The 25,901-nt window shown below is 40.0% G+C and overlaps 1 protein-coding gene and 1 pseudogene across 7 annotated transcripts in view; both read left to right on the top strand.

The window, feature by feature from the left end:
- Window positions 1–16,127, top strand: part of MTRF1 (mitochondrial translation release factor 1) — a 68,249-nt gene extending 52,122 nt beyond the window's left edge. For all 7 annotated transcript variants that reach the window (XM_073894485.1, XM_073894484.1, XM_073894486.1 and 4 more), the window contains 3 exons: window positions 7,383–7,519; window positions 9,770–9,868; window positions 14,546–16,127. In XM_073894485.1, coding sequence (XP_073750586.1) covers window positions 7,383–7,519; window positions 9,770–9,868; window positions 14,546–14,659 — 350 coding nt within the window. In that variant the 3' untranslated portion in view covers window positions 14,660–16,127. The remainder of the gene's footprint in view (window positions 1–7,382; window positions 7,520–9,769; window positions 9,869–14,545) is intronic.
- A 6,489-nt stretch (window positions 16,128–22,616) lies between these two features.
- Window positions 22,617–24,350, top strand: LOC112826367 (mortality factor 4-like protein 1 pseudogene; annotated as a pseudogene).
- Window positions 24,351–25,901: the final 1,551 nt, after the last annotated feature.

The following is a 25,901-nucleotide window of genomic DNA, read 5'->3' as shown; positions in this document are numbered from 1 at the left end:
TTCTGTATGGTGTAAGAAAGTGATCCAGTTTCATTCTTCTCTATGTGGCTGTCCAGTTTTCACAACACCATTTGTTGAAGAGACTCTTTTTTCTATTGGATATTCTTTACTGCTTTGTTGAAGATTAGTTGATCATAGAGATGAGGGTCCATTTCTGGGTTTCCTGTTCTGTTCCATTGATCTATGTGTCTGTTTTTGTGCCAGTATCTTTTTTTTTTTCTTTCTTTCTTTCTAATAATACCCATCACCAGGCTGACCCATCCCCCCACCCCTCCTCTCTAGAACCCTCAGTTTGTTTCTCAGAGTCCATCGTCTCTCATGGTTCGTCTCCTTTGTGCCAGTATCTTAACTGTCTTCATGATGACAGCTTTGTAATGGAGCTTGAAGTCTGGAATCGTGAGGCCTCCAGCTTTGCTTTTCTTTTTCAGGATTGCTTTGGCTATTTGGGGTCTTTTCTGGTTCCATACAAATTTTAGGATTATTCTAGCTCTGTAAAAAAGTGTTGGTGTTATTTTGATGGGGATTGCATTGAATGTGTAGATTGCTTTGGGTAATACAGACATTTTAACAATTTTTGTTCTTCCAATCCATGAGCATGGAATGTTTTTCCATTTCTTTGTGTCCTTTTCAGTTTCTTTCGTAAGTGTTCTATAGCTTTCAGAGTACAGATCTTTTACCTCTCTGGTTAGGTTTATTCCTAGGTATTTTTTTGGTGCAATTGTAAATTTATTTTTGATTTCTTCTGATTGATTTCTTTTGAAATCTTCCTTGATTTCTTTTTCTCCTGCTTCATTATTGGTGTGTAGAAATGAAACAGATTTCTGTGCATTATTTTTTTTAAGATTTTATTTATTTATTTGAGAGAGAGAGAATGAGAGATAGAGAGCACAAGAGGGAAGAGGGTCAGAGGGAGAAGCAGGCTCCCTGATGTGGGACTCGACCCTGGGACTCCAGGATCATGACCTGAGCCAAAGGCAGTCACTTAACCAACTGAGCCACCCAGGCGCCCTCTGTGCATTATTGATTTTATATCCTGTGACTTTGCTGAATTTTCCTGTATCAGTTCTAGCAATTTTTGGGTAGAGTCTTTCAGGTTTTCTATATAAGAGTATAACATTGTCTGCAAATAGTGAAAGTTTAACTTCTTCCTTGCTATTTGGATGCCTTTTATTTCTTTTTGTTGTCTGACTGCTGAGGCTAAATAGTTCATATATGAACTGTTGGGACTTCCTCAAGTTCAGAGCTGAGGCTAATGGTGAGAGTGGACATCCCTGTCTTATTCCTGACCATAGATGAAAACCTCAGTTTTTCCCCATCGAAGATGATACTAGCTGTGGGTCTTTCATATATGGCTTTTGGGTTATTGAGGTATGTTCCCTCTATACCTACTTTGTTGAGGGTTTTTATCAAGAATGGATGCTGTATTTTGTCAAATGCTTTTTTTCTGCATCTATTGAGAGGATCATATTGTTCTTATCCTTTCTTTTATTAATGTGGTGTATCACCCTAATTGATTTGCGGAGATTGAACTACCCCTGAAGCCCAGGAATAAATCCCACTTGGTTGTGGAGAATAATCCTTTTGATGTACTATTGGAATCAATTTGCTAGTATCTTGTAGAGAATTTTTGCATCCATGTTCATCAGGTATATTGACCTGTAATTGTCCTTTTTAGTGGGGTCTTTGTCTGGTTTTGGGATCAAGTTGATGCTGGCCTCATAGAATGAGTTTGGAAGTTTTTCTTCCATTTCTATTTTTTGGAACACTTTCAGAAGAATAGGTATTAATTCTTTAAATGCCTGGTAGGATTCCCCTGGGAAGCCATCTGGCCCTGGACTCTTGTTTGTTGGGAGATTTTTTTTTTTTTTTAAGATTTTTATTTATTTGAGAGAGAGAGAGAGAGCATGAGTGGGAAGACGGGCAGAAGGAGAGGGAGAAGCAGGCTCCCTGCCAAGCAAGGAGCCCAACGTGGGGCTCGATCCCAGGACCCCAGGATCACAACCTGAGCTGAAGGCAGATACTTAACTGACTTAAGCCACCCGGGCGCCCCTTGTTGGGAGAGTTTTGATTACTGATTCAGTTTTGTTACTGGTTATAGGTCTGTTCAAATTTTCTGCTTCTTGTTTCAGTTTTGGTAGTTTGTATGTTTCTAGGAATTTTTCCATTTCTTCCAGATTGCCCAGTTCGTTGGCATATAATTTTTCATAATATTCTCTTGTAATTCTTTGTATTTCTGTGGTGTTGCTTGTGATCTCTCCTCTTTCATTCATGATTTTATTTATTTGGCTCCTTTCTCCTTTCGTCTAGGTGGGGGCTTATCAATTTTATTAATTCTTTCAAAGAACCAGCTCTTGGGGAGCCTGGGTGGCTCAGTCATTAAGCGTCTGCCTTCAGCTCAGGTCATGATCCCAGGGTCCTGGGATCCAGCCCTGCATCGGGCTCCCTGCTCCGCAGGAAGCCTGCTTCTCCCTTTCCCATTCCCCCTGCTTGTGTTCCCTCTCTCACTGTGTCTCTCTCTGTCTAAATAAATAAAAAATCTTAAAAAAAAAAAACAAAGAACCAACTCTTGGTTTCGTTGATCTGTTCTACTGTTCTTTGGTTGTTTGTTTGCTTCAATATGGATTATTTCTGCTCTAAGTTTTATTATTTCCCTTCTTCTGCTAGCTTTAGGCTTTATTTGTTGTTCCTTTTGTAGCTCCTTTAGGTGTAATGTTAGGTTGTGTATTTGAGACTTTTCTTGCTTCTTGAGATAGGCCTGTATTGCAATATACTTCCCTCTTAGGACCACCTTTGCTGTATCCCAAAGGTTTTGGACTGTCATGTTCATGTTTTCATGTTGATTTGCTTCCATGTATTTTTTTAATGTGTTCTTTAATTTCCTAGTTAACCCATTCATGTAAGAGTTTCTTTAATCTACATGTATTTGTGGTCTGTCCAAATTTTTTCTTGTGGTTGACTTCAAGTTTCATAGCATTGTGGTCAGAAACTATGCATGGTGTGTCTTAGTCTCTTTGTACTTGTTGAGGACTGATTTGTGACCCAGTATGTGGTCTATCCTGGAGAATGTTCCATGTACACTCAAAAAGAATGTGTATTCTGCTGCTTTAGGATGGAATGTTCTGAAAATATCTGTTAAGTCCATCTGGTCCAGTGTGTCATTCAAAGCCCTTGTTTCCGTGTTGATCTTCTGCCTAGATGATCTGTCCATTGCTGTGAGTGGGGTGTTAAAGTACTATTATTGTATTATTGTTAGTGAGTTTCTTTATGTTATTCACTGGTTTTTATTTGGGTACTTGCAAGTTGGGAGCATAAATATTTAAAATTGTTAGATTTTCTTGTTGGATAGACCCCTTTATTGATATAAGTGCCCTCCTTCAGCTCTTGTTACAGTCTTTGGTTTAAACTTTAGTTTGTACTCTGGCTTTCTTTTGATGTCCGTTAGCATGATAGATGGTTCTCCATTCCCTCACTTTCAATCTGCAGGTGTCTTTAGGTCTAAAATGAGTTCCTTCTCTCTCTCGCTCTTTCTCTCAAACGAGTAAATAAAATAATTTTTTTTTAAAAAGTGTGCCTGGGTGGCTTAGTTGGTTAAGCATCTGCCTTCAGCTCAGGTCATTATCCCAGGGTCCTGGGATGAGTCCCACATTGGGTTCCCTGCTCAGCGGGGAGTCTGCTTCTCCTCTCCCTCTGCCCCTCCTCCCTGCTTGTGGTCTCTCTCGCACTTGCTCTTTCTCAAATAAAATAAAATCTTTAAAAAATATATAAATAAATAAATTAAATGAGTCTCTTATAGGCAGTATATAGATGGGTCTTATTTTTTTTATCCATTCTAATACCCCGTGTCTTTTGATTGGAGCATTTAGTCCATTTACATTCAGAGTGATTATTGATGCATATGAATTTAGTGCCCATTGTGTTACCTGTAAAGTTGGTGTTTCTGGTGATGTTCTGTCTTCCTTTCTAGTCTTTGTTGCTTTTGGTCTTTTTTTTTCCCACTCAAAGAATCACCTTTAATATTTCTTGCAGGGCTGGCTTAGTGGTCACAAACTCCTTTAGTTTTTGCTTGTCTTGGAAACTCTTTATCTCTCCTTCTATTCTGAATGACAGCCTTGCTGGATAAAGTATTCTTGGCTGCATATTTTTCCCATTTAGCACATTGAATATATCATGCCAGTCCTTTCCGGCCTGCCAGGTTTCTCTGGATAGATCTACTGGGAACCTAAAATGTCTTCCCTTGTAGGTTGAGGACATTTTTCCCTTGCTGCTTTCAGGATTCTTTCCTTGTCTGTGTATTTTGTGAATTTGACTGTGATATGTCTTGGTGATGGCCAGCTTTTGTTGAATTCAGTAGGAGTTTTCTGTGCTGCTTGGATTTTGCTGTTTCCTTCCCCACATTAGGGAAGTTTTCAGCTATAATTTGCTCAAATAAACCTGCCCCTTTTTCTCTTTCTTCTTCTCTGGGACTCCTATGATACGAATGTTATGCTATGAAGAGTCACTGGTTTCCCTAAGTCTACATTCATTATCCAATACTTTCCCTCTTCTTTTCAGCTTCATTATTTTCCATAATTTTATCTTCTACATCTATATCCTGTGCTCATCCATCCTTGTTATTACATCTAGTCAGTTTTCCATCTTGATTATGGCATTTTTTTACTTTGGCCTGACTAGTTTTTTAGTTCTTTTTTCTCTGCAGTAAGGGATTCTGTAGTACCTTCTATGATTTTCTCAATCCCTGCTAGTGTCCTTATAATTGTTGTTTTAAATTCTCATTCAGGCATCTTACTTCTGTTTGAGTAAATCCCGGCTGTTACTTCTTCTTGTTCTTTCTGTTGGGGTGAATTCTTCTGTTTTGTCATTTTATCTAGGTCACTGTTTTTTTGTGATTGTTAGGAAAGCCTGTTATATTCCTGCTCCTGAGAGTAATGGCTATATTGAGAAGAGGTGCCCCCCCCCCCCGCAAAAGAGGTCCTATACTGTCTTGGGCCTAGAGATTCAGGAGGTGTTTCAGAGTGTGCACTCTGCTGTTGTGTTTTGTGTGCTCCTTCCCTCAGGTCAGTCCTCTGCAGTTTCTCCTTGCCTGCAGTGAGGGGTGTTTGGACGTTGTCCAGTGTGTGGCAAGTTTTATCTAGCTGTGTTTTGGCCTGCTTGTTATAAGAAGCTAGATCCAGGGGCACCTGGGTGGCTCAGTCGGTTAAGCGTCTGCCTTTGGCTCAGGTCATGATCCCAGGTCCTGGGATCGGGCCCCATGTCAGGCTCCCTGCTCAGCAGGGAGCCTGTTTCTTGCTGTCCCTCACTCTCTCCCCCTGCTTGTGCTCTCTCTGTCAAATAAATAAAATCTTAAAAAAAAAAAAAAAAAGGTAGATCCTATTTCTCCTAGAGCTGAAGTTTTGCAGCACTATGTGATCTGTAGACTTGGTGCCTGTAAGGGATCTGTGCTGGTCTGGGATGGGGCCTGCTGTGCTACAGGCCCATTTGCCCTAGTGAAGATGTACCTCCAGGGTTTGGTGGGGCAGGACCTTGGTGAGCTTGGTGAGCTTGGTGTAAGTGGCTTCAGCCTCCACTGGGTGGCACTGTGTTGCTCTCTGAAGTCCATCAGTGCTGATGGGCAAGGGAGAAAATGGCCTTGCCCTGCTCGCTCTCCTGGAGCAGGGAGTTCACGCCAGCACTCTTCAGAAGTCCTCACAGATGAGCAAACCATCACCCTCTGGTGTCCCCAGCTTCCGTCAGATCCTTGCCGTCACCCTGTTTGTATCTGAGCTGTCTGCATACTAGGCAGCACAATACTCCTGTGTTTTATCTCAGGCACATGGCTGTGTTTCAGAACTCCAAATTTTAGGGATCCACATGGCACAGACCCACACTGATCCTCTTGGGGAAGGAAGGTCTCGCCACGCTGGCTGCTTCTGGTTTGTCCCAGAAAAGCAGTTGCACAACCGCACGACTGTTTCTGGTAAAGCACAGCTAAAAGCCAGCACCGAGGTTTGTTGCCCTCAGCCAGTGTCTCTGTTCCTATGTAGGGAACAGGGATGCACATCGGCGCCACTACTTCTTCTGTCCCCAGAAAGGCCATGCCACCGCTCCCAGATGCACTCCAAAAAGGGGACCAGGGGATCCTTAGACCACACCGCCCACTTCCAAGTCTCCACCCTCCTTTCCCACCAGAGCAGCACTAAGCCCGCCAGGCACAACCCCATCGATGGCATGAGCTTCTAAAACTTAAGACTTCGGGCTTTGCTGCTTATAAAAACTAGCAGTAGTCAGCCCCTCTCCTTTTCCCAGTCACTGGTTTTGGGGAATAGGTTTTTGTTTTGTTTTTGTGCAATCCCCTGCCTGCTGCTTTTCTCTCTCTCTCTCTCTCCCTCTCTCCCCCTTCTCTCCCCCTCCCACTCCTCTCCCCATGATCAGGGCTCCCTCCCTTCCGCAGCACCCCCAGCTTTTCTGCCCCCCCAAATCAACTCTCCACAGCTCCTACCTTCCATGAGATGGCTGTTTTTCTACCTGTAGATGTGCAGTTTGTGCTCTCAGTCCTCAGATCAATTTCTTGGGTGTTCTTGGGTGTTCAGAATGATTTGATATTTATGAAGCTGTGATCAAGGAATTAGGCAAGCTTAGGGTCCCCCTACTCCTCCGCCATCTTAACTCAACTCCTAAATATATACATTTATAAATATATCTATACACATACACACTCTGCATATCTTCTTTATCCATTCATCTATTTTTTTTTAAGATTTTATTTATTTACTAGAGAGAGAGCAAGAGAGAGTGAGAGAAAGCGAGGCAGACTCCCCGCTGAGCAGGGAGCCTGATGCCCCCGGGATCATGCCTGAGTCCAAGGCAGCTGCTTCACCGACTGAGCCCCCCCAGGCGGCCCTATCCATTCATCTGTTGATGGACACTAGGGTTGTATCAAGTCATTTTTAAAACATCAGTTCTGTGCGAATTTGGGTGGAAAGCTGAGTGCTCCTTGACTAAAACAGAGAATGGAGCAGCACTGCGTGTGGTGGGACTCTGTTGGGCTGGCTGTCCGAAATAGTTGGGAGGGAGAGGCAGAGCTGTGGGTGTGAAAGTATGTGTGACCATTTGCAGATGCTACTGCTTCCAGTCTTCTCATCTGAAATATCCCCTTCAGATCTCAGAATCGAAATAGCCATCTACTGCTTTTATTAGCATGATTCAGGTATAGTTTCTAGAGTATGCTAAGTCTGAATTGTGTTTAATCCTTTGTGATCTTTTCCTGATTATCCTTTCCCCCTTTCAGATGTTCCTGAGGTCTATCTTTTTTTTCCAGTTTTGTTGATATATCATTGAGATCTCAGTTCTATCTTAATTTGGCTTCTGGAGGCTACAGTTTACCTCTGATCCTTGTTATTTTTCAGGGCTTGTGGTAGAATGCCAACAAGAACGATCACAGATTAAAAATAAAGAAATAGCTTTGCGTGTGTTGAGAGCTAGACTCTACCAGCAGATTATTGAGAAAGACAGGTGTCAGCAACAAAGTACTAGAAAACTGCAGGTAAGATTTATATAGTATAATAATACTTCTGTGGGGCCCTGGCTGGTTCAGTCAGAAGAGCATGTGACTCTTGATCTCAGGGTCATGAGTTTGAGTCCCATGTTGGGTGTAGAGATTGCTTAAAATAAAAAATAATAATAATACCTTTGCACAAAAGTCATCATTTTATGTAGAAAATGTAGCATTTGTTCTTGATCAAATGGGAATATCTTATAGCATAGGGAAAAAGGCTTATTTGTAAATAAGCAATAATTTCATGCACATGGACTAACTGATTATGGCTAAATTTGGATGTGCCAGTTTGCAAATGAATAGATGAGATATGCGTAAACTCAGAATTATTTCCCAGTTGTTTCCCTCCAGTGTTTGTATCATGACTGTTTTGAGAGGAGATTAGGTTAAAATAAAATAATTCTCTGGAAATTAAGGGATTTGCAGATTTTTTATTTAAAAAACCTATGCTTTTTTATTAAAACTCTGGGGTCAAAAGTAAATGGCACTGCCAAAAACTGGTAATGATGATTGTTACTGATGGGATGTGGGGGCAGGGGGTAGAAGAGAGATTTATTTCCACTATATATACCTTTTGTACTTCCTGAATTTTGTACTATATAAATGTCTAGTATTATTTATTCAAATACATAGATAAATGCTAAGCAAAATGAATAAATGTCATTGTTTTAAGTAAACAAATTATAGGATTTTAAGTCCTAAGAAATGTAAAATTGGTCTTTGAGAGAGGTTGGAAGAGAAAGTAGAATTACTATGCTTTTGTGTTATTTGCAGATGGGTATGCTACACTAAATTTGGAAAACTTTGTGGCCTTTTAGGATAATGAATTATATAAACTTAACCATTAATTATTCTTTTTGCCTAGATGTCCTGATATTCTGACACTTTTGCCCTTCTAGCTCTCCTTACCCACATTCTAACTTCCAAGTAATAAAAGTGACAGGATTAATGGAATATTAATACTCTGTGGTAATCCTACATTGTTGTCCAGCATCAGTATATACATTTGCAGATAGGAATGCTCATTAACAAACCATTGCTTCTTGGCACATAAGTGATGACATAAACACTAAGAACTCAGTGACATTTGAATTAATAAGACTTTGGGATTTGGGGCGCCTGGGTGGCTCAGTCGGTTAAGCGTCTGCCTTCAGCTCAGGTCATGATCTCAGGCTCCTGGCATTGAGCCCCATGTTGGGCTCCTTGCTCGGCAGGGAGTCGGCTTCTCCCTCTCCCTCTGTGCTCTCTCTCTCAAATACATAAATAAATAAAAATCTTAAAAAAAAAAAAAAAAAGACATTGGAATTTACTTGCTGTTTGGCATTTTAGTACCAGATGTTTCACATAGTAATTTTTAAAGTAAGTAATTCAAGATTGGCCTGGTGCAAATTGTGTGTGTGTGTGTGTGTGTGTGTGTGTGTGTGTGTGTGTGTGTGTCCTCTTCAGAAATTTCTGGTTTCAAGCGCCAGAAAAGACCTCCATGCCTCCCAATTAACTTGTCCATCTGTGTGAAACTTTTTAGTAGGTATTTCTAATGCTTAGACAAGTTTTTGCTTCAACTAATACATATAGTAGCTTTTATAAGGAAGGCATTATGCCAGGTTCTCAACCCTGGGTCCATTTATCTCCTAAAGAGCTTTGTATATGCCTCAGGCCCCAGCCCCCAGGAGTCTGACATAATTGATTTGGGTGGGAGCCTGGGCATTAATATGGTGCTTTGGGATAGTAGTTTCCATACCTGGCTGGTTGCAGAATGGATGGCTTGAGGAATGTTCTAAAAATCCATGATCCCTGATTTGGTATATCCGAGATTAGACTTTAAAATCTTTAATTTTAAAACATTCTCCTGATGGTCAGCCATATTTAATTTAGTTTCATATCATTTGCCTGAGAGGTTAAGAAAATAAGTTACAGAAATGTCTTTTTAGTCTTAAAAAGTGAAAGTGAGGGACGTCTGGGTGTCTCAGTCGTTTATGCATATGCCTTCGTCTCAGGTCATGATCCCAGGGTTCTGGGATCGAGTCCTGCATCAGGCTCCCTGCTCAGCAAGAGCCTGCTTCTCCCTCTCCCGCTGCCCCTCCTCCCTCTCACGCTGTCTCACTCTCTCTAGTAAATAAATAAAATCTTTTAAAAAAACTGAAACTGTTATAATAGAAAAGTCATTTATAAGTATGTTTTCCATTGTAGCAAAGGTAATTATAAAGTTAAAATATGAATTACCTTTTTGTTATGGCACAGGTGGGAACAAGAGCCCAGTCAGAGAGAATTCGGACATATAATTTCACCCAGGATAGAGTCACTGACCACAGGATAGCATATGAAGTTCGTGATATTAAGGTAATGTAACTTAATATGCTTTATGTACCTTTGCTTTTCAAAGAAAGTATACTCAAATTTTAGAGAGTTATATCTAAAATATTACCAAGTAATTTAAAATCATTAAGCCTGTTTAAGGTAGTATCCCCAAATAGGCAAACATTCATATTAGTTTGTTGGTAAGAAATGGGGTCTTAGTGCCAGTTTGAAACAGTTCTCTTTGAAGTCCAAATTCTTTGCTGTGCAATCACAGTTTATTAAGGTATATTCAATATACATATATACACTGTATCAGATTCCTGTTGCTGTGTAACAAATTACCACAAACCTCTTGGCTTAAAATAATATTTGTTATCTTATGGTTACAGTAGGTTAGAAATCTGGGCGCAGCAGAGCTGGGTTCTCTTCCCTCAGGTCCTAAAGACCTAAAGCAACCACAAGTTGCTTGCTAAGTGGCATTTCCGTATACCCTCTCCCACTTTGAATCTCTGGCAGGAATGGCTCAAGCCTTTTTAAGGGCTCACCTGTTTAGGTCAGGCCCACCCTGGTAATATTCCTTTTGAATGACTCAACATCAACTGAATAATATTACTGGAGTGATATTCTGTCATATTCACAGCTTCTGCCTCCCCGTAAGGGAGGGAATTCTGCCAGGTGTGTACACCAGGGGGCGTCTTAGAGTTCTGCCTACCACGATGAATTATTCATGAGATTCAGGAGTTATAATTATGCTGTTGGGTAAAGACCCTGTCAGCATGGTTTGAACATTAACCTAACTAAATCCCATTTGGCCAGACCATTGGCATTAATACATTAATGATGAAGCACAAGAAAATTCCCCTTTTGTTTCCCCTGAAGGGGAAAATGAATTGGTTCTCATAAAGGACTATGTACAAAAGGCAAGAGGTAGAAGGTTTTGATTTTTTTCCTTGATGTCATGAGATACCTAGGGCTTCTTTCACTTGATTCTGCCCCATTCTATACTCAAAATTAAAGTCCTAATTTTACAAGGGAAATGTCTGTGTTTTTAAAATATTTAGAAATTTCTGTGTATCTTATGTCACTTCCCCTGTCTTCCTAGCAATTTAAGACTGTCTCGAATAGGAACATAATAGCCTTGTCAAAAAGGAGAAAATATTTGCTAACTTCCCCTTCCTCAGGAAACACACAATAATAACCAAACATGTTTGGCCATATTGTTCTGATTACACCATATTCTTTCAGTTGTTTTTCTGGTAGTGGTGATGGTTTTCCCTGAGGCGGCTGCACTCTTATGACCAGTAATATTTTTTAGAATAGCCCTTAGGTCCTGAGTTAGTATTCAGTGTTGAAACAGAGGTAGGTTAAGTGGCTTTTATAGTTATAAAATATCTGGCTTTGGCCTGAATGCTAACATGTTATTATTAACTAAACTAACATGCCAGATTCAGAAATAATTAGGGAAATTATACTTGTGTGCTCTCATAATGACTAACCAGCCCATTGGAAAGAAAAAAAAGCATCCCATATTAGTGAAAGGATGAAGTTTGGAAATGTCATGAAAAAAAATGTAGTAAAACATTAAAATCTGTATGAAGGACAGTAAAGAGACTAGTAGGAGTGAGTAACTTGGGAAGAGAATAGTTGTAGATGAGGCAGGAAGAGTGATATGGGCCCTAACCCCGGGGACAATGGCCACAGGACAGAATGGAAGGAGTGGAGGGGGAAGAAAGTGGATGTCTGCAGGACCCAGCTCAGCTAAGCTCAGCTTTGCGCCTTTATTTTAGAGGCTGGCCCTCTCCCTACTCCCTACCCTCTCCCTACTCTCCCTACTCCATTTCTAGTTCCTAGCTGCTCTGTTCTTACAGGATCATGGTCCTGACCCAAGACAATAATTGGTTTGTTTGGGGAAGAAATCCGAACAAGCCCCCACCAATGAGTTCCTTCCTAGCATTTTTAAACTGGACAAAGAGGGCCATTCTCTTGGATAAAACTGAACTATGTAAAATGTATAAGAGGTTAGAAGCCACATTTCCAAACCATGAGGGGAAGGCAATGTTCAGTAAGAGATGAAGCTGATATTGAAAGGAGCAAAAATAGAATTGGATGGAAAGAATCTGGATGATACTAATCCCCACATTCATCTGTTCCTGTGGCCAGCTTCACTGTCAGGGCAGTGGCAGTAGCCTTTCCGTTCCTATCCTTGGGTTCTGTGAGATCGCCTCGTATTCTTAGTATGAGTTCTCCCGTAGGTAATTGTATTTTTATTTTTATCCATCTAGATCATGCACACAGACTACCCTGTAATATACTGTTTTACGTTTTTATTCTGCTTCTTAAAGTCCTTGTGCAAATTCCTTCACATCAGCCCATCTCCTGCCCTGTATCCCTCTTGCACGGGAAATTTCCCCTTGCCCTTTATACTTTGTTTCTGTGCCTTTCTTCACCCTCATTCTTTTGACTGAAATGCTCTGCTTGTCTCTCTTTGGAGAAATAACTGTTCTGTTTTTAAGATCTAATGCAAACTTGTTCTTCCTTCCTAAACTCTTCCCTGATACTACCTTCTTCTGAAAATTAACCTTACAGCCCTCACTTGCTTCTTTTTAAATTTCTTTCACTGATGGTGGTGCCTAACTCTGTCACTAGATTACGAGCTTCTGAAGATTAGGAATCCCAGTCCTTCAACTTTGGTCTTTGTGTCTCTAGCACTCTGATTAATCCAATCAAACTCTAAATGTGATGTGATTATCAGTTAAGAGCGATAATCCTTTTAACATAATTTCCAAATGATGAAATCACCTTGGCAATACCATGATAATTTGAACTCTGGGCCTGCTGATTTTATAAACAATTCCCCATATTATGCTCAAAATGATATAAATTTTAATTTCAAAACTTCATCATAGGGCTTTTGCATTACTTTTAAATTTTGATTGGTTTTAATATATGCTGGTGTTTTGTGGAATACAAAGATACTAAGGCATTTTTTTCTGCTCCAGTTTAACTTAAAAGATGAACATATTTACTTAACCTAAAATTCAACGTTAAGGGGGCACCTGGGTGGCTCAGTCGGTTAAGCCTCTGCCTTTGACTCAGGTCATGGTCTTGGTTGGGGTCCTGGGATCCAGCCCCAAGTCAGGCTTCTTGCTCAGTCTGCTTCTCCCTCTGCTGCTCCCCCTGCTTGTTCTCTCTCTCTGTCAAATGAATAAATAAAATCTTTAAAAAAAATTCAACTTTAAGATCATTCAAGAAAGACCAAACCCAAGTTTAGTTCACGCCAGGACACCTGGGTGGCACAGTCAGTTGGGCTCCTGGCTCTTGGTTTCGGCTTGGGTCATGATCTTAGGGTCCTGGGATCGAGCCCAGCACAGAGTCTGCTCGAGACTTTTTGTCCCTCTCGGTGTGCCCCTCCTCCCTGCTCTCTCTTTCTCTCTCTCTAAGGTAAATAAAATCTCAATCATGCTGACATCAAAACTTTAAAAATGTTCTGTGTTCCAGATGTTGACATAGAAATATTTCCATTAGGCCAATGTCTAGATTTTGAACATTTCTAAAATATGAGACTGTGCTAATTCACTGTGCCCAACAACTCTATTACACAGAACTCCTATAACACAGGAAGAAAACACAGGTACTAAAAGTTATTTTAGTGACTTATAGAGAAGAACTGTAGGGAAGACTACAGGGAAGTCTAACAACACTTTTCACCCAAAGGACTTATTTTGGGGTAACCATAAGAGCATTTATTTTTCTGAACTTTTTATTTGGAAATTTTCAAGTATATATTGAGACTGGTGCAGTATACACCCTCTACCTAGATGCCGCAGTTGTTAACATTTGCCTTCTCTTCCTTTTCTGCCGCCTTCGGTGTTGATGAACCATTTGAAAGCAAGTTGCAGACCTCAAAACGCTTGTCCCGTAAATATTTTGGCATAAATCTTTTTTTTTTTTTTTTTTTGGTCACACAGAGCTTCTAGATTTTAAAACCGCCATATTTCCAATTTAAGAAGACCCAGAACTAGCATAAGCCCCTTTTGGATGAAATAAAATCTAAATTTGAAGGTTGGCGTGAGAAGTGTGAGCGCAGGAATGGCCCTGGGGACGTCCAGAGGATTTGGCAAGCAGAGATTGGCAGGGAGTGGCAGGTGTGCGGGTTCAAGTGGCAGCAAGCTGCCTGGGGTGTGAAGATTGAGGCATTTCAGTCTTTTTTACCCTGGGGAAATAATGTGTTACGAATGACAAGGGTGGAATTTTCAGGACTAGAGTAAAAAAGCCTTATCTTTTCTCGGGAACAAAAGAAGGGATTCAGCAAACATATCCTCCCAAAGATGGTTTGAGATCCTAGAACCCTGTTGTCAGGAACATCAAGCAAAGGAATTTAAAAAGAGATTCAGATCTCCTTTGTGTTGTTGTCTCCAGAGTTGTTGGAAAGATCCAACTCCCAGAAGCTTGATTTTTAAACAAAATGCTAATGTAAACAATTAAAAGAAAGAGTAGAATTCCATTTACTCTTTTGGATTCACTTTTTATAAGAAGCCAATATAACCGGGGATCCTCCCAAGTTAGCAGATTGTTCATTATATTAGAGAACCACCTTAGTAATCCATTGTTGGTATTAAATAGTGACTCTAAAGAAGCAAAGTAAATACACATTTAATTCTTTGCTTTGTTTCTCCTTTATTTCTAGTAATCAGGTTTTTATAATAACTCTTTTACCAGGAATTTTTATGTGGGGAGAAATGTCTGGATCAGCTAATTCAGAGACTGCTTCATTCAGCAGATGAAGAAGCCATTACTGAATTTTTGGATGAAAACCTTAAATCAGCAAAATAAATGCAGATTTATTATTATTATATAAATGAAATGGACCTATCTTAAGAAGCAAGCTGTTCATAAAGTACAGCTAAAATGACACAGTATGTACAAATATATTTTTTAATGAATAAGTCACATTTCTTGACCTGAGCTTATAAAGTACAATCCAACTCTTCAAGCAGAAAACAAGCATGCGTTGAAGAGAAATAAAGTATTGAGAATTGACTATGTGATACAAGTTTATAAACTGTAAACCCATTTCAAGAAAAAGTATTGTTAATCATGTTAAAATTAGGTTTTAAACTGCTACTTTTAAATAAAAAATAAATAAAGATTGTGAAGACTAGGAGTCAATAACAGTGAGCATGTCCAGGATACAGGTTGTAGAGCTCTTTGAGAGTGGAACAAATTCTATACAGTATAAACTACAAGCCAGTATTTAAAGTGAACTGTCTGCTTGGCTTTTATTTCTCATTTTTCTTTGGCCTAATATGAGCATCAACAGATGAGGTGTAACATGAGTAATTCTTTATGCCTGGTTTTGTGCAGTGATATACATAGGACCCAGTCCTTACCTTACAGAGCTTCCAGTTGAATGACAGAGCCAAAATAGAAACCACGAACTGTAATACCATGTGACGTGGTGTATTTAGTACTTGTTCTCAGGAAGTTTCTTAAGTAAAAAAGAAAGGGGTTATTATTTTAGACATTCCTCAGAAGGAAATTATGTGCCCAGGAAAGACTAGCTAAAATAGAGTTTTAAGACCAATGGAATTAGGAGGTAAACAGAGAAGTGAAATTATTTTTCCCCAGTTTTTTATTTTGAAAATCTTCAAGCACACAGAAAAAGTTTTTAAAATAATTTTTAAGAAATAGTGCGGTGAACTACTAGGTATTTACCCAAAGGATACAAAAATACAGATTCAAAAGGGTACATGCACCCCAGTGTTTATAGCAACATTATCAACAATAGCCGAACTATGGAAAGAGATCAAAGAATAGAGAAAGAAAATGTGGTAATATATATAATGGAATATTACTCAGCCATCAAAAAATGAAATCCTGCCATTTGCAAAGATGTGGATGGAGATAGAGTATTATGCTAAGCAAAATAAATCAATCAGAGAAAGACAAATACCATATGATCTCACTCATATGTGAAATTTAAGAAACAAAACAGATGAACATACGGGGGTGGGAAGAGAGAGGGAAACAAACCATAAGAGACTCTTAATGATAGAGAACATTCTTAGGGTTGATGGAGGGAGGGGAAGGTGGGTGAGTGATGGGTTAGATGGGCTATGGGCATTAAGGAGGGCATTTGTTATGATAAGCACTGGGTGTTATATGTAAGTGATGAATCACTGAATTCTACTCCTGAAACCAATATCTCACTGTATGTTAACTAACTAGAATTTAAATAAAAATTTGAAAAGAAAAAAAAATGAAATAGAGCCAAACCAAAAAAAAAAAAGGAAAGAAATAGTGCAAATGAACAGTATATATTACCCTTTTGCTACGGTTGTCTTTTGCTCTCTCCATACACATGCACATATATGTGGTGGTTATTGGACCATTTAAGTCAGTTGCAGATGTTGTAACTCCACACCAAAATATCTCAGCGTGTCCTAAGAATAGGGACATTCTCCTACAAATCAAAACTCCATTATTACAAATAATTGTAAAATAATAATTATATAATATGATCTAATATCTATCACATATTAAAATTTCTTCAGTTACCCCTAAAATGTCTTTTTAGCTGTTTTTGTTTGTTAGTTTTGTGCAATCCAGGATCCAACCAAGATTCATGTACTGTATTTGGTTGTATGTCTTTAGTGTTTGGATTAATCCCCCAGCCTTTTTTTCCACATAACGTTGACCTTTTGAAGAGGTTTTTTATAGAATGACCTACATCCACATTTGTCTGGCTGCTTCCTCAAGGTATTGGTAACTTTTATTCATCTGTTCAATGTACTATAAAGTAATATTAAATCTAAAAATTAATTAAATTCAGTTAACACATTTGGCAAGACTACTTCCTAGGTAATGTGAAATTCATAGTGTATTGTATCAGGAAGTTCCACTATTAGTGATGCTGAGTTTGGAAACTGTCAGATTGCTCCATTATAATGGTACATGTTCTTTGTAATAATTAGTGTGTAATCTATGGGGTACTACTTTGGCATTAGATGAACATTTGATTCCTCGTTAGTGCTAGACAGCTTCTCAGATGACCCCAGTGATCTCATCCCTGGCATTCATGTGCCTGTGTAATCTCCTCCCCTTGAACAGGAGCTGGATTTCTTGACTATCTTCTAACAAATAGAATGTGATAGGAGGGGTAGGGTTGTCACTTCCAATATTAGGTTATAAAAAGACCTGACTCTGGCTCTGCCTCTCTTTCTGGCCACTTACACTGTTGCTGCGTGGACTGGGGAAGCTCTTGGTCTTGTCACAAGAAAGAATTCAAGGGCAGACCAGACACAATGGTTGAGCAGTGCAAGTAGGAAAGTTTATTAAAGTGAGTACAATCTCAAGATGTGAGAGCAGGTGAGCTCAAAGGAAGCTGGTGGAGTATTTATTACCTGAGGAGGGGATTCTGGGGGGAGCAGGTTTTCATGCCTTTTCTCCATTACTCGGTCAGGGTTTCTGGCCTTTGTCTTGGGGCCCGTCTGGTTTGATCCAGCTTCTTGTGGCTTTATTTTTGGAATGCTGCCTGGTTTCTAATTCTCCCCCCATCCCTGGGACATAGCCTTGACTCCCACTCTGCTGGCCTGCAGGCATCCTGTTAAAACCTAACTTCCTACTCTAACAACACTGTTGGAAGCAAGATGATGTGAGCAGCTCTGTGGAATAGCCCACATTGTGTGACAAAACTGGGACCCTTGTCCTGACAGCTCTCCAGGAATTAAAGTCAGCCAACTAGCACATGTATGAGCTTGGAAACAGATCATTCAGCCCTAGTGGTGTCTTGAAATGACAGTGGTTCTGGACAACAGCTTAACTTTAATTTCACAAGAGAGCCCTTGAGGGTGCCTGGGTGGCTCAGTCGTTAAAGCGTCTGCCTTCGGCTCAGGTCATGATCCCAGGGTCCTGGGATTGAGCCCCGCATCGGGCTCCCTGCTCCGTGGGAAGGCTGCTTCTCCCTCTCCCACTCCCCCTGCTTGTGTTCCCTCTCTCGCTGTCTCTCTCTCTGTCAAATAAATAAATAAAATCTTTAAAAAAAAAAAAAAGAGAGAGAGCCCTTGAGCCAGAGGCACACCACTAAGCTGCTCTAGGACCTGACTCTAAGAAATTGAGTAAATTAATGGTTTTTGCTGCAAATTTGGGGGTAATTTGTTATACCAAATTGTATGTAATGAATATACCTAGTGGCCTTTCATCTCATTGATTTTAACGTCAGTTAATGATTCCTGCTTTGCCCTGTTCCACTGGAGTTAAAAAATGGTGATGTTCTTATTCTTTCTACGTTAATAGCTGGCATTCTTTAAAGAAAGCTTTCCTTTGTTTTTCCTCTCACTTTCTCTAAGTTGAGAGATAATTTAATCCTATTTGGATCAATATCATTATTATTTCCCCAGGGGTAAACATTGCCCTCTAAAATAATTGATGTCTCTGGAGAATCTGATTTAATTTGAAATAACATTCAATTAAATAGGGAGTTTCAGGGTAAACATTAGAAACTGATTTTTATTGTCGGGTAGTTTACATAACAGAAACATCCTGGGGCGACTGGCTGGCACAGTCAGAAGAACATGAGACTCTTGATCTAGGGGTCATGAGTTTGAGCCCCACATTGGGCATAGAGATTACTTAAAAAAAAATAAACTTAAAAACATTTTTTTAAAAGAAACATTTATCCAAGGAAATGTAAATTAAAATACTGCATGAATCAAGGCAAAATGAAGATAGTCTAATTTGCTATACGAGTCAAATGTGAGATCACATGTCATTTAAAAAATTTTTTTCAGAAAAAAAATCACTAAATACATAAACCTCAAAATATGATGTCTGCAAAAAATTCATTAAGAAAGTGAAAAATTAAGAGGGAAAGCGAGAGAAAGGGGCATTGATGTGTTCCATTTATTCATTAACATTCAATACATAGCAAGGAAGGGCAGGCTCTAAGACTGAACGAGGACAAAAGGAAAAGTGCTTCTTCATCCAAAGAGAGGCTCCGCCTTCCCGGAAGGAAGTCCAGAGCTTCCTACCACCACCAAGGTCTTTGCCCTTCCGTCGTTTTCCGGCTCTGGCTTTCCCTTAAAGCACACACTTTATTTGGAGGAAAAAAAATCAAAAGTTGGAACTATGAACCTATAAAAATTTTGGGTGGTGTTTTTTCTCAAACCTCTGTATATGTACAAATCACTTGGGGATCTCACCATAATGCAGATTTTAATTCAGAAGGTCTGAGGCCTGTTTGGCATTTCCACAATTCATTTCATTTCCACAAGCTCCCAGGTAAAGATGGATACTTCTGACTCACAAACAGCACTTGGAGTAGCAAAGATACAGGATACCTATTATTCAATGAGTACTTTCAGTTGTTATACATATTATTTTTGTATAATGAGTTTCAGTTAAACTTGAAATCCTACTTCATTCACATAGATGAATTTATGTCCCAAACTATGAAGATAAAGTTGACATCTTTTAACTGTTAGTAGAAAAATGTTAGGAATCGGGGCGCCTGGGTGGTTCAGTCATTTTGGGCTCAGGTCATGATCCCAGGGTCCTGGGATCAAGCCCCGCATCGCTTCTCCCTCTCCCACTCCCCCTGCTTGTGTTCCCTCTCTCACTATATCTCTCTCTGTCAAATAAATAAAATCTAAAAAAAAAAAAAGAAAAATGTTAGGAATCAATCTATAAGCCAATGATAAATCAGGGTTCTTATAAAAAATTTGAAAAGCCAAAGTTTATTGCCTCATATGCACAGCACCTTTAGAATATCAAAGAATAACAAACTTTATTTAGAAAATAAACGAGATATTTTTAATTAACTTTAAAATTTAGTAAGGGAATCTAAGATCAACAAACTACTACAGTCAAAAAACTAAAAGAAACTATCTTTAAAAGCATCTTATTACTCTGCAAACTCAACACCCAAAGAACAAATAATCCAATCAAGAAATGGGCAGAAGACATGAACAGACATTTTTCCAAAGAAGTCATGCAAATGGCCAACAGACACATGAAAAAGTGCTCAACATCACTTGGCATCAGGGAAATCCAAATCAAAACCTCAATGAGATACCACCTCACACCAGTCAGAATGGCTAAAATTAACAAGTCAGGAAACAACAGATGTTGGCAAGGATGCAGAGAAAGGGGAACCCTCCTATACTGCTGGTGGGAATGCAAGCTGGTGCAGCCACTCTGGAAAACAGTATGGAGGTTCCTCAAAAAGTTGAAAATAGAGCTACTCTATAACCCTGCAATTGCACTACTGGGTACCCCAAAGATACAAATGTAGTGATCCGAAGGGGTATGTGCACCCCAATGTTTATAGCAGCAATGTCCACAATAGCCAAACTATGGAAAGAGCCAAGATGTCCATTGACAGATGAATGGATAAAGAAGATGTGGTGTATATATACAATGGAATATTATGCAGCCATCAAAAAAAAACAACTAAATCTTGCCATTTGCAACAACGTGGATGGAACTAGAAGGTATTATGCTAAGCGAAATAAGTCAATCAGAGAAAGACACGTATCATATGATCTCACTGGACTTTGCATCCCCAAGGGATATCAACGTGGAGGTCAATATTTCTTGGATGCCAGGAGGTTACTGCCATCATGATGATTGGCATCATGAGTTATGGCAGCCTCATGCTGGTGAGACTCATAACAACGACATATGGCCACATATGGCTGCCATCTTGTTGAGGGGCCAGACCCCTCAGCAAGGATACGAAACTCCCCTGCAAACAACTGGCACACAGTAGGAGTTACATATTAGTGGTTCACAGAGCTGACCTACCATCTAGATCTCGTAGGAAGATTTTAGAACTACAGTGCCTGGGACCCATCCCAGACCTGCTGAATCAGGATTTCTGGGGATGAAGGTTCTGTATTTTAAAAAGCCTTTGAGGGGGAACCCTCCTACACTGTTGGTGGGAATGCAAGCTGGTGCAGCTACTCTGGAAAACAGTATGGAGGTCCCTCAAAAAGTTGAAAATAGAGCTACCATATGATCCAGCAATTGCACTACTGGGTATTTACCACAAAGATACAAATGTAGGGATCCGAAAGGGTATGTGCACCCCAATGTTTATAGCAGCAATGTCCACAATAGCCAAACTGTGGAAAGAGCCAAGATGTCCATCAATGTGGTATATATATACAACGGAATATTATGCAGCCATCAAAAAAGTGAAATCTTGCCATTTGCAACAACATGGATGGAACTGGAGGGTATTACGCCGAGCAAAATAAGTCAATCAGAGAAAGACATGTATCATATGACCTCACTGATATGAGGAATTCTTAATCTCAGGAAACAAACTGAGGGTTGCTGGAGTGGTGGGATGTGGGAGGGATGGGGTGGCTGGGTGTTGGAAATTGGGGAGGGTATGTGCTATGGTGAGCACTGTGAATTGTGTAAGACTGATGAATCACAGACCTGTACCTCTGAAACAAATAATACATTATATGTTTAAAAAAAAAAGATAGTAGGAAGGGAAAAATGAAGGGGGGGAAGTCAGAGGGGGAGATAAACCATGAGAGACTATGGACTCTGAGAAACAAACTGAGGGTTCTAGAGGGGAGAGGGGCGGGGGGGTTGGGTTAGCCTAGTGATGGGTATTAAGGAGGGCACGTACTGCATGGAGCACTGGGTGTTATACGCAAACAATGAATCATGGAACACTACATCAAAAATTGATGTAATGTATGATGACTAACAAAATAATATTAAACATCTTACTCTTGTGTTAGGGGTCAATAGTGATTAGGAGGATGTGGAGGGGGGTGCTTCGGATGCTGGTAATGTCTTATTTCTTAACTTTCTTAACCTGAGTGGTGTTACACAGGTGTATTCATTTTGTGATAATTCATTGCATTTATGGGGTGCCTGGGTGGCTCAGTCAGTTGGGCATCTGCCTTCAGCTCATGTCATGATCCTGGGGTCCTGGGATCAAGCCCCACTTCGGGCTCCCTGCTCAGCTCAAATAAGTAAATAAAATCTTTTCTAAAAAAATTCTTGCATTGCACTACTGGGTATTTACCCCAAAGATACAAATGTAGTGATCCGAAGGGGCACATGCACCCCAATGTTTATAGCAGCAATGTCCACAATAGCCAAACTATAGAAAGAGCCTAGATGTCCATCAACAGATCAATGGATAAAGAAGATGTGGTATATATATACAATGGAATATTATGCAGCCATCCAAAAAAAGGAAATCTTGCCATTTGCAATGACGTAGATAGAACTAGAGGATATTATGCTAAGCAAAAGAAGACGATCAGAGAAAGACAAGTATTATATGATCTCACTGATACGAGGAATTTGAGAAACAAGACAGTGAATCATAGGGGAAGGGAGGGAAAAATGAAACAAGACGAAACCAGAGAGGGAGACAAACCATAAGAAACTCTTAATCTCGGGGTGCCCGGGTGGCTCAGTCATTAGGCGTCTGCCTTTGGCTCAGGTCATGATCCCAGGGTCCTGGGATCGAGCCCCACATTCGGCTCCCTGCTCAGCGGGAAGCCTGCTTCTCCCTCTCCCACTCCCTCTGCTCGTGTTCCCTCTCTCACTGTGTCTCTCTCTGTCTAATAAATAAATAAAAATCTTAAAAAAAAATTAAAAAAAATAGAAATGAGAGTGAAAAACAATACAGATGGGGCCCAGGATGACAAACTAGCAGCCCCTGCGTGCACAACAGGCCTGAATTAGAGGTTGTGGAGAGAACGGGCCTATACTTTCGCGGGGTGGGAGGAGGTGGCAATGAAGACTTATAAACTGCATGAAGCCTAAATTCTGGGGAGGTGAGTGAGTGCTGTGCTTGCGTGGGCTTCTTTATGAAACAAAGTGTGTAAAAATTGCATAAAGAACAAACAAGTGAAATACTATATTCATTACAGTGGTTGGGATGAAGGAGTTCCAGAAAGCGAGTACTCAGATGCATGAAACCATCTGCAGAAACAGAACTTCAAGAAGTCACACACACACACACACACACACACACACACACACAAATGTCAATAAGGAGCAACAATCAGAGGGGAAGATGAGAGGCGTTGCCCCAGGAAAGAGGATGTCTGATCTGTAAGAAGAACGTTGAAGTCACCCAGAAATGGAAATGGTGGCAGTACCAGTGAGCCTCAGCCTCCTCAGAAGAAAAGGGCCAGAGTAGATCCTGCTGCTGGAAACATGAACAGAGTTGAAGTTAAAGATTTTTTTTTAATGATTTTATTTATTTATTTGACAAACACAGCAAGAGAGGGAACACAAGCAAGGGGAGTGAGAGAGGGAGAAGCAGGCTTCCCGCGGAGCAGGGAACCCGATGCGGGGCTCCATCCCAGGACCCTGGGATCATGACCTGAGCCAAAGGCAGACACTTAACGACTGAGCCACCCAGGCGCCCTGAAGTTAAAGATTTCTGAAGAACTAAAATCATGGATTGTTGGGGTGCCTGGGTGGCTCGGTAGGTTAAGCGTCTGCCTTCAGCTCAGGTCATGATCTCAGGGTCCTGGGATTGAGCCCTGCATTGGACTCTCTGCTCAACAGCTGAGTCTGCGTCTCCCTCTCCCTCTGTGATCTCTCTTGCTCTCACTCACTCAAATAAAAATCTTTCATAAAAAAATTTTTTAATTAAAAAAAAACCATGGATTGTTAATGACTGAGGCGTAATTACCAGGCAAAAACAGTTCTATCTTCCTGTCAAGAAGAATATGGATTCCACTGTAAAGGATTATGCAAATTATAAGAAATCTTGAGGAAACACAGAAAATAAGGACTATACTGTTAATGAGGTTGTGGCAGGAATTTTAAAAAATTGGAATGTAATGTTGGGCGCTCAGCTACTCTACAAATTTGAAAGACCCCAGTGTGTGAATTCCTCAAAGGTTGCCCTGAATCACCTTTGTCCCATTTATATGGAGTGCCACATTGAGAACTGGAGCAGTGTTGATCTATACACTCTAAAAGAAGAGATTCTTAATGACTGAATGATCTTCACAATTTCCTGGCAAAGAATTCTGCAACTTTTAGTGCCAGCAATTATGAAGTGGCTCCTAAGAGAAGGTATAATTGATAGTAAATTAAATGCACAGACCTTAAGAGACAGTTGAGTTTGTTAATGGCATACACCCGTGTAACCACCAGCCCAAGCAAGAAGAGGACATTTACCTCATCCCTGAAACTTCCCTTGCATTCCTTTCCAGTTGATCCAGCAATCTGCCAAAACCCCTTCCCCGAACAGTGGCAGCCTCTAATATGATTTTTTCTTAAATGATTTATAGTCACCATAACTTATTTTCACTATTATGGAACTTCACATACACTGTGTACTCTTGCATATCTCGCTTCTTTAGATCAACATAAAAGTTTTGAAACCTCACACTGGCACATATCAAAGGTTGTATCTTTTTATTTCTGAGTAGTAGTACACTGTATGAATATACCAGAATTAATTTTTTTCATTCTCCTATTGATGCACATGTGGATTGTTTCCAGTTTTTGGCTATTATAGATGAAGGTACTGTGAACATTCCTGCACAAGTCTTTTGCGGACATATGTTTTAATTTCCTTTGGGCAAATAAATGCTTAGGGGAAATTACTGAGTGTTTAACATCCAAAGAAACTACCAGTTTTCTAAAATAGATATACCAAATTATATTCCTATTGTTAGTATATGAAGGTTCCAAAGGCTCCCTATCATCACCAACATTTAGCATTTTTTACCTTTTTAAATTTAGCCATTCTCTTAGATATACAGTGTTTTCTCATGAATTTAATTTGCATTCATCTGAGGATGAATGACATTGAGGAGCTTTCTCATGTTTTTAGTGACTATTGAGTTTATGTACCACAAATATTTTTTTTTAAGTTTCATTTATTTAAGTAATTTCTACACCCAGTGTGGGGCTTGAACTCACAACTCCAAGATTAAGAGTCACATGCCCTTCCGACTGAGTCAGCGAGGCACCCCTACAAATATAAATAAATAAATAAATAAATAAATAAATAAATAAATTGCAGACTATGACTTGTCTTTTTATTTTTTTCACTGCCTTTTGAAAGGCAAAAGCTTGTAATTTTGTTGAAGTTCACTTTATCATTTTTTTATGATTAATGTTTTTTGTGTCCTGAAATGTCTGCCTACCTCAGAGTCAGAGATAGCTTTCTGTATTTTCTTTTAGAAGTATTAGAGTTTTCACTTCTCTGTTTAATGTTAAGATCCATTTAGAATTTTGTGTGTGTGGTATAAGCTAAGGGTCAAAGTTCTTTTTCTCTTTTTTTTTTACATCGTGAACTGGTTGTTTAACACCATTTGTTGAACAGACTTTCCTCTTCCCGTTGAATTGCAGTGATATCAATGCTAGGTTTCTAAAATGTTAAATTCAGGGGCACCTGGGTGGCTCAGTCGTTAAGCGTCTGCCTTTGGGATCAAGTCCTGAGCCCGCATCAGGCACCCTGCTCGGCGGGAAGCCTGCTTCTTCCTCTCCCACTCCCCTTGCTTGTGTTCCCTCTCTCGCTGTGTCTCTCTGTCAAATAAATAAAATCTTTAAAATAAATAAATAAGGGGCGCCTGGGTGGCTCAGTCATTGGGCATCTGCCTTTGGCTCTGGTCATGATCCCAGGGTCCTGGGATGGAGGCCCACTTCAGGCTCCCTGCTTGGCGGGGAGGCCTGCTTCTCCCTCTCCCACTCCCCCTGCTTGTGTTCCCTCTCTCGCTGTCTCTCTCTCTGTCAAATAAATAAATTTTTTAAAAAATCTTTAAAAAAATAAAATGTTAAATTCACTTCCTCAGTTGCACTAGCCACGTTTGAAGTACTCAAGAGCTACCTGTGGCTTGCGGCTACCTTATCAGTCAGCACAGAGAAAATGTTCGCAGCATCACAAAGTTCTGTAGCCGCACAGCTCTTGACCTTAGGGCACAGTGCCTGCTAAATACTTTGGATTGCGTAAAAAGGTAATCTAAACCAACTAACAAAGGGCAGATATCAGGAAGTTAAAAATTAATCACTGAACTGATATGCATTACCTAAATTGGTCAAATTCAGAGACAGAAAGTAGAATGGTGGT

This window comes from Callorhinus ursinus, unplaced genomic scaffold (genome assembly GCF_003265705.2).
Source record: "Callorhinus ursinus isolate GAN/ISIS: 27379988/994484 unplaced genomic scaffold, GSC_fseal_2.0 scaffold7, whole genome shotgun sequence".
NCBI classification, from domain to species: domain Eukaryota; kingdom Metazoa; phylum Chordata; class Mammalia; order Carnivora; family Otariidae; genus Callorhinus; species Callorhinus ursinus.
Note: the sequence above shows the minus strand (reverse complement) of the source record. Positions and strands in the feature narration are given on the sequence as shown.